Here is a 9,700-nt window from a genome sequence, read left to right as displayed (position 1 = left end):
ATGTGCAAGGCACCGGAATTTCTGCCAACGCGTCACCTTTGGTATGACGGGCCAGCACAGGATTTTGCCGGCGGTCTACCTATTGGAAATGGGAGGCTGGGAGCCGTGGTCCTTGGGTGGGACTGGGAAAGGGTTATCATTAACGAGAATTCTGTATGGGAGGGTCCTTTCCAGGATCGTATTAACAACAACTCTCTCGAGGCCCTCCCCAAAATCCGTGACCATTTGAGAAAAGGCGATATAACAGAAGCAAGTCGATTAGTTCTAAATAACATGGTTGCGAGCCCACCTGTGTCGAGGGCTTACACTGTTACTAATAATCTAGCAATTAACTTCTATCAACAGCAGCGTCATTGGTCAAACTACAGAAGGTGGTTGGACGTTGTTGAAGGAGTCACGGGCGTAATGTATGACTATGAAGGGGTCACTTATACGTAAGTTACAAAAGATTCCTGGAATATGTGCGGGTACCTTTTTCATACCAACCACATAATTAGGCGCGAGTATGTTGCCAACAACCCGGTGGGCGTTCTTGCCGCTAGGTTCACAGCTAGCCAGGAGGGCAAATTACGTCTTACGGTTGGCCTGGAACGCGCCACCGGGGGTATAGCTTACAACATAGCCTCGACAAATCCGCACACCATTGTATTTGATGTTGAGGGCCACGAGGCTAATGCAATTGCCTTTTCCTCTGGTGTGCGCGTTGTGACAGACGGAGGTGAGTATAAGAGCTCCTGGCTAGTATACAAGGCAATCTAACGTAAGAACAGTCGTGGAGGTTTCGAGCGATGGCAAGTTCCTTGATGTCAGCGGAGCCTGCAAGGTTGACTTGTTCTATGATACCGAGACGGAATTCCTATGGAAATCGAAGGCAGAATACAAAGCCGAGGTCGAAAGAAAGCTAAATACAGCATCTTCGGCTGGTTTTGAAAAGATTCGGGCCGACGCGACCAAAGACCATAGCACCTTGATGAATCGAGTCTCACTCGACCTTGGTACTAGTAACACAGCGAAATTAAGCACCGACACACGAGTCGCTTACTATAGTAGCAATCCCGGGAATGATAACGCGTTTATTGCCCTGATGTTTAATTTTGGCCGTCACCTGCTTATCTCATGCTCGCGAGACACTGGTCGTCCTGGCATGGGCGTTCCAGCAAACCTGCAGGGCATCTGGAACGAGGACAAATTCCCGCCTTGGTTTGTCAGACAACTATTAATAGAACACAGAGAAACCAAAAAGCTAACACTGATGGCAGGGGAGGCAAGTTTACTGTTAATATCAATACTCAGATGAACTACTGGCTCGCCGAAGCAACGAACCTACCCGAAACGCTTCTGCCACTTTGGGACCTGATTGAACGCAGCCGTGAACGCGGCAGGGACGTTGCCAAGCGTATGTATGGCTGTCCCGGGTCCGTTTCCCACCATAATCTTGACCTCTGGGGTGATTCCGCACCGCACGATCATGGGGAAAAGTGGACAATGTGGCCCATGAGCAGACTTTGGCTAGCGAACCAAGCCATGGATCACTATCGATTTACCGGCAACAAGGAATTCCTACGGAACAAAGTCCTGCCTGAATTCGAAGCAATAGCTGTGTTTTTAAACTGCAATTTATTCGAATTCGAGGGTTATTATTCCACCGGCCCGTCGATTTCACCAGAGAACTTCTTCTGGATTACCGATAGCAAGACGCAGGACCCCAATATAGTTGGGGCGATTGATATATCACCTACCATGGACGTCTCCTTACTCCGTGATTTCTACACTAATTACGTCGACATGGTCACAGCTTTAGGAATGGGCAAGTCCACTAATGGAATGACTAGAAAGGCGCATGAAATTCGTTCTAAACTTCGGCCGATTGCTATCGGTACTCATGGCCATGTCCGGGAATGGCGGAAGGATTATTGGGAGATGGAAGTCGGTCATCGCCATATATCGCATCTTTGGGACCTCTTCCCAGGGAGCCAAATGAGTCCGCTTGTCAATATGACATTGGCCAATGCTGCTAGGATAACACTCCAGCGCCGGACTGATAATTTTGGGGGAGGCGCTACTACTGGATGGTCGAGAGCTTGGATTGCGGCATGCTATGCTCGCCTTTTCGATGCGGGGAAAGCCTTGGAACACGCCCGGGAACTGCTAAAGCATCACGTATTCAACAATTTGCTTCACAAAATCGAGCGTGGCGGGAGGGTCTTTCAAATCGATAGCAACCTGGGGTTCGTTGCGGCAGTTGCCGAGTGGTTTGTGCAGAGTCATACCGGATATATACATCTTCTTCCAGCTTTAAGCAGCGACCTGACAGCCGGGTCTGTCAAGGGGCTTGTTACCCGCGGCGGATTTATCGTTGACATACATTGGGGTAAGAGTGGGGTGTTGTTAGAGGCCAAAATCAAGTCAACGCGGGGTGGGGAACTGAAGGTGCGCGTATCCGACGGGAAGGTGTTCAAGTTGGATGGACGAGTGGTTCAGCCTGAGTCTGCTGTGGCTACGGAACCGGGGAAGGTTTATATCGTCACACTGTAAGGTAATGGACGCTCGGCAGGCACCGTTCCATTGCGATGGCGCTTAAATGTATGCTTTCAGGACTTTATTATCGGAATCTGACTGTAATGACAAGAAGATGCTCTGTTTCGCTAATGTGGGTGGCGGCGGGGGATCAAGATTTTACACTTGGATCGCTCGCCAAGGCGGCAGTGAAGAGAGCCGCCAAGTAATATTGAAAGAAAAGGTTTCACTTAAGGACTGGAAGGTGCTCCATGCTGTTCAAAAGTTTCTCCAGCCTTTCAGGGCTGCCTCAAAGCAGCTCTAGAGTGCTGGCATTCCTGGCCAACGATCAACATTAGGGGGCTTCAACGAATATTTTCAAGTCGTTAAGATGCTCCTTAATCCTCTCTAGCTGGCAGTTTAAGGCGTTATCGTTAAATAGAATAATAATTAGATGATGGAAGAAGTTTACCTGTTTAACGATATAGACACAAAAACTTAAAGGCTAGTAAAAGTCTACGTAAAACTCGGCTAGAAGAAATTGAATGTTTACTACAGTAGACTAACATCTACAACCTATGTTGCTGCGGTTGTATTTTACCCATACAAAAAATGTCGAACTGTAGAGCAGCTGTGGAATCAGCTTCGGTCTCGCCAAACACCTGACCTGAATGCAAGAAAACTTATGCAGCGAATGCAGCGAATCTAACGAGGACATGGGAGACAATGTACAAGAATGCACCTCATGAGATAACCCACAATGTAGTCTCAGCACACAAGAGACAAGACAGCTTAGACTATATCGAGCGTTGGCTGGCGTTTAGTCAATCGATAAACTCGTTTAGACGCTTAAGGGCTACAAATTAAGCAGACAAAGCAGTCAGCATTACTGTAAGCACAAGACAAACTTTATTACTGCCTGTCTAAGCTATTAGTAGATAACATTCCATACAAAACTAACCCGATTGGTTGGTGAAATAACGTTAGCGCTGTGCGATATCCTTAACTCTTATATGTTGCAGTTAACTTTCTTACTATTGCGTTATCTTTCGTTAAAACAGAAAGAGATTTTAGCAGCTACGGAAGAATGGCGACACTACCAAGATGCCGCTTGGGACGGCACATAGTCGGTATGGCGCAATGCCTCCGGTCGTGGAGGAAGGCTAGCATTAATCAACCACACCTACCTCTAGGTCTTCTGGAAGGAGAGAACTGGAGACAAGTTCTACAGCTAGTGGACAGAATTAGTGTAGATAGAGATAAATAAAGCAAGTTATAATTGATATATTCGACGATCGATTAAAGGCTATAATCGATATAGATCGATCAAAAGAAGCTCAAAAATCTATCTATACGATCGATTTTAAAGCTTGGTGTGGAGGGATCTTGGGCGATGGCTATGATGTAGCTGTATGTGGAATGGATGTGGGCTACCATTAATCTAGTCTCCCCGGACTATATATAGCTCCTGAGGACATCCAGATGCTGGAGTAACTATGTAGGCTCTCGCACGCCTTTATACCACTTGGGGGTGTTGGCCTAAGGCGTTAAATAAACTCACTCGCTTACTCGCTCACTCAATAGGGCAGCCATCTACTTATGCAACATACAACTCTGCAGTCATGTCTATACCTTATGGTAGCCCTTGCGTTAAGGTCCTCTAGTTCCGGTTTCTGGTCGCTCTCTTCTTGTCATACTACGCTGCTTATGTGATGAGTATTGTGAATCTCTGGGCTAGCTTGGAGCCACTCCTCTAATTTCCAACGTTCTATCTACGGCAGCTAAAGCGGCGCCGGCTCAAAAGACATGAGGGAAGACCAATGTCAAAGGAATAAAGAAGGCAGGGTTTATGAAATCTAGTTCTCGAGACGGTGGGGGGCCATCACAAAGCCTACAGTCGCTCGTACTACAGCCATATTTGGCTTCCATTCGCTCCGCCTAGCGATAACTTGTGTCCCAAGTAGAAAGAGAGGTTTCCTCGCAGCGTATCGGTGCATTCTGTTATAGCATGTCATTCCTGAGCAATCGTTAAGGGCTGGGCCGCTGTTTGTTTAACATAAGGCTGCCATACAATTGTCTATCTAAAGCAAAGGGAGAAAAAGAAAAGCAAGCGCGAGGCAAGCCTAGAAGTCCGACTACGTAGTTGCCGCGTGGTAATTAGGGCAAAATTAACTAATTCCACGACGACGGACTGGTCTGGCACCGAGCTCCGGGCCCGGGAAAGCCACCGGACAGCAAGGCCCATTTGCGGCACCTGAAGAGAAAGCGAACCACTGTCTCTAGTTCCTTTCCACAGTCGCATACATCTAATATTGATTCTTTGATTTGACGGAGATGGTAGTTCAACCCTAGCATGCTAGTTCTCATTTGGGTTAGAACGTTTTGTTCCACCCATTGGAGTTCGTCGTACAGTAGCCAGGTATGCTCTCCCGGGAGGGCCACATATTAAAGTTACGAACTGGATATATCTTTGGACGATGGATCTTTGGTCCTTGTTTTTTCTCTATAACTAGATGGAGTCTTCCTTCCCTTTTATAGCTGTCTTTTAACCTAGTGAAAAGCAACTGCCGAGATCTTCCCTCTAGTTACATCCGATAACCCCTTAATATAATTGTTTTTTGTAGTTAATATATTGAAGTTTCTTCTGTCATAAATTCTGTTATCTTTCATGCAATAGCATACTTTGCTTGCTTTAAATGGGCGACTTGAACTTGGCATCTATTGTCATGCTCGCTTGGCCTAGAATCCGTAGTATAATATACCTGTCCAGTACCCAGTATATTAATACGGCTGGGATCTAATCTTTATGTCAATATTATAGTTCTTTCCTACATTCTTCGCACATCTCACATACATGTATATCCTAGGACAAAGCTACTCTAGCGATAGCAGTGTCCATTGAAGCAGTACCTAGCAGTCTCCTTGCAGCAAGACTTGGAGCAGCATTTGCTCGTGCGGCAGCAGAAGCCACCAATGGGGCAGTACCTCGGGAATCTAGGAGGGCAAGCGGCAGCCCTCATGTCCCCTCGGCCGGAAACCTCGAAACCGTCCTCATCTGCCAGTTCAAGGTTGGGAAGAGAGTCGGCCATGGTGACTCCAAGCAGTGGAGCGAGAAAAAGGATGCTAAAGCCGAACTTCATTTTTGAGAACTTGTATGAGATGACTTATAGGTGGGACCTGCCTTAATTTCTTAGTTCCTAGACTTGGTGATACTTTTTATAAGCTACGGTTAGAATCTCCGATTCCCCAAGGGAGACACCGGCCACTTTATACCCGCCAGGCCCCCTCTCTTCTTAACAACATACCATACCAAGCTCTCGACAGTTGTAGAGACTTACAGGCCAGCACAACAATATCCCGCCCTCATGACCATAATCACGGCAGAAAACTTGTGCGTTTCCCATCAAAAATTAGCTCAGGCTTATTACTGGCGCGGCTGAAATCTGGAAGACGTACGAGTTCTTCTATAATAGGCAGTTGGTGCCTCACGTGTGTCTGCACAGCTTACTTCTGGCGGCATATATGAGAAGTGCAGGCAGCGATTGGCCAGTGGTCTTGGGAGTTATAGATAGAAAGAAGAGGTTGTGGATAAATTGACTTATTGGGTTTTCTTGGGTTGTATCGCATGTTCTATTGGGATTGGTGGCACGAGAATTTAAGAGTTGGTGTGGACGAGTCCGATGATATTACGGCCCAGGCTTATAATATCAACTCCAAATCTCCTGTTCAGAAGCTTCAGTCTTCGGCATGGTCAATATTGTATCTGCATTTCTAAATCCGAGTGCGATGTACATAACATTCGTCATGAATGATCGTCAAATATAAACTAATTCATAAATATTTCATCGAAGTGCTTTGTTTCCCCTGCATCCAAGGCTATCGACGCACATTTCAGTCCAGTATACACTTTTATTACCCTCCCGCTACCTATCATTCACCCATCGCCCACCTGATCATTATCATCCCATCCTGCAACTTTAACCATATCTATCATCCCCTAGTCCAAAATGCCCGATGCCGAATCTATTCCGGTCTTGGACACAGTTGTGGCTGCTTACATCAACGCAGGTATCCAAAAACGGCCCTTGAATATGCTTCTGCTGTCAAAACGCAGCTACAATCTATAAAAGTGTGGTTCGGCTGCAGCCGTTGGGTTGCACCGACTTGACAGCCCTGCAGCAGCACAGCACGGGCTTGTTCCCCCAACCTACATATTCCGCTTATCGTTGGCTGATGTTAAAGTTCGAGCTTACGATTCGCTGTGCATGCCTTGTTTTAAAACTTACTGCCCAATGTTCCGAGCCACTGCTTTGGGGCAAGTGTTAAGTACCCGCAACTGAGTGTGGTTTGTCTAGGCGGCGGATAGTGGGACGGGATGCGATGTGCCGCTCAGCTTGTGGGTTGGATATTTGTAGGACTGCTTTTAGCAATTCTTTGTGAGGCTATCGGGGATATCCCAGCCCCTACCCGTCTGTCGGGCATCATTTTGAGTGTAAAAACAGGTTGGATGATGACATTACGGATGTTTATTTGCCGCTAAGGATGGACGGCGGCAAGGAATTACAGCCTGGAATACCCTTCCTCCTCATCCATTCATTAGGTACAGGCGCCAGGTACCACACTAGAGTTGGTGATTGGAGCGGAACTTGTTCACAGCCCTTGGCTGCTTCTGAGCCGGGATAAAATACTACGTCCACCTTGCACAGCTCAGGCTACCCAGTAATAAATAAATACATAGTCTTGGCATAACGTAGGTACGTAGCGAGTCGAACACCCTACTATAGAAATAGAACCATCCCTTTCCAATCCCATATTTCTCCACCACAAATTATGGAATCCTTAAGTAAAGTGAATTATTTAATCTTAGCTACTAAAGTAATGCAAAGAGACTTAAAATTAAGCATGCGAGCTGCTGCAATAGTGTTTAGTATTAGCTATAGTTTACTTTACGTCTAACGTAATGTATGCACCCACGTTAAGTTATATGTAGTTAGCTATATATAGGTTCTAGAAATTTAATTACTTAATAGCTATAAGTACTATATTAAAAAGAGAGCTATTTTTGGAGGTTTTTAGTGGTTTTTACAGGGATATAAAATGAAACTTTGGATACAATTTTCGAGTGTCGCACTCAATATAACAGAAATTAGTTTTCGTATAATTTCACTCTTTTATGTAGGAAATTAAGAGTCTCTCGTTGCCTGATTCACAACGAATCTTCTCGATCGTTGTTCAGTCGTATTTTGTGACAGAGGGCAAAGGCGATAGTTCTAAAGCACCCATGGCGAACCGGATCCCTGCTGTTGTAACGGCTGAGTCCCGGTGTGGCTCGTCTTGCTTCCTCGCCTTCTGCCTCGGCCTGCCAACCGGGACCCACCCACAAGCGAAATCAACTACACGTCGATCTCTGAAGCTCTCCTTTTCTTGTTCTGTTTTCTCCTTTCTTCTCTAGCATTTAGATACTCGTAGTGGTCGCCTAGCTAATTGTTAATATACTCAGCTTGGACCGTTACAAATGTGACGAAACAAGGGCATGCAGACTTGTCAGCAATATTAGCTTAAAATACTTCAAACACCCGTTAAGTTTCCAAGGCACGGGACTTAACGCGGCTATTCATGAGCAACCCGTTTTAAACGGTCGAATATTTCTCAAACGTTTAAACGGCTCAAAAATATCACAAACGGTTAAACCGGACTTGCCTATTTGCTCCTTAGGGTGCTGTTATGGTGGTGCACCAAGCACCGGGACTGACTCCGTTTTCCTGACATGAGCTGGCGTGAAGATGTCCTTATGGGTCTAGCAGTGGTATCTAGCTAAGTCTCGAGAAAATTAGTATGGAAGACCCTACTAACTCAGGCAACTACTTTTTGCAACGTTTGCTTATTACGCAATTATAGGCGTTGCTGCAGGTGGAATTGTCAAGCACATCTCAGACATCACACTCGACGAACTCTACCTCGCCAGGTGTAACGGCCCAAGCGCGTATATTGACAACTAGCTAGGATAACTGAAAACGAGTTCTCAAGCTAAGGAAGAAAGGAAAACTAAACAGGAAAAAGGAGAGCACGTGAGATTAAGAGGAGAGGGATGACAATCTCGCTTATACTAGGACCCGGCCCGGCAGGCCGGGGCGGAAGGCGAGAGCGCCAGCCGAGCCACTCCTCGGGCACAACCCATTACAGATATATCCTCAGCATCATGCTAAGGTATAGCTAGAAATGAAACCGACGTTGACTGGGATAAAGCCAATAATAAACGGTCTAGTTATCTGACAATTTTAGGGCGACAATCTCTCGCATATTATATCGGGCTGGCTCCCCATGCGGTTACCTACTGCCATAGTTATTTACGATGAGCAGAATATAGTAACATACGGGGTGGGGGTAATTTCGTTAGAATGATAGCAGGGACTTGAGAAGTATCTCATGTTGTGTACTTTCTGAAGCCTTGGCTCGATACTTGAACCCTAGGGGTAGGATAATTTAGCCTCTAAGCCTGTAAGCCCGTAAGACTCTTATACTAATTCGTAATAACGATATATTTAGGTGGGTGAGCCACCCGTCAATTCTCTTGCTGCAGATTGGCGCGCTTGGTGAAGATCTGCATGACAAATACATGCCGGCCCAAACGGAACTGCGCCATTTTTCACCTATGAAACAAGTACACGGGACATGTAAACGAGTACACTTTAAGTCTCGTGCCAAATGTTTATATGCCACTATCAGCTAAACAGTTAGACGAATGCTACCTTGAGATTATGTCGTTTTGAAGCGCCTTCTCACCAGGGCAGGTCACATTGTAAAAACGATAACGGGAACCTTGCTTGAAATGCCTCCTCTCCTTATCTTTCTGTTCTTTTGATACCAATGAGTAAGTTTTGGTGTGCATATTGGTACCAAAGGTCAGGCAAGCAGTTACTAGTTGTTTGAGATTTTATTGGTCCTCTTTTGCATTTCTGAGCTTGGGTAATCTGTTAGAAGTTTAAAGAAGACGTTATGCTTTATTTAGACTTACTGCAATAGGTAGGTAGACTTTCAAGGCATCATGAGTTGGGTAGATATTAAATGTTATCTTCATCAGGGATCTCCTTCGATAAAAGGATCGTGAATTTGCTGTCATTAAATTAACTCCACGCAGTACGTTCTATGCTTCTCATATCTATTCAGCAACAAATAACATTCAATTTTTACCCAGTCTGCAGTT

At 45.7% G+C, this 9,700-nt stretch overlaps 1 protein-coding gene across 1 annotated transcript; it reads left to right on the top strand.

The window, feature by feature from the left end:
- Window positions 1–2,535, top strand: VFPPC_00004 (alpha-L-fucosidase 2 precursor; the record flags this gene model as incomplete). Its single annotated transcript, XM_018280111.1, has 4 exons — window positions 1–434; window positions 498–718; window positions 771–1,200; window positions 1,260–2,535. 4 exons carry the CDS (start codon window positions 1–3, stop codon window positions 2,533–2,535), a joined length of 2,361 nt encoding a protein of 786 aa, XP_018148011.1.
- Window positions 2,536–9,700: the final 7,165 nt, after the last annotated feature.

This window comes from Pochonia chlamydosporia, chromosome 1 (assembly GCF_001653235.2).
Source record: "Pochonia chlamydosporia 170 chromosome 1, whole genome shotgun sequence".
Classification (NCBI taxonomy): Eukaryota; Fungi; Ascomycota; class Sordariomycetes; order Hypocreales; family Clavicipitaceae; genus Pochonia; species Pochonia chlamydosporia.
This window is presented reverse-complemented; position numbering and strand designations above follow the sequence as displayed.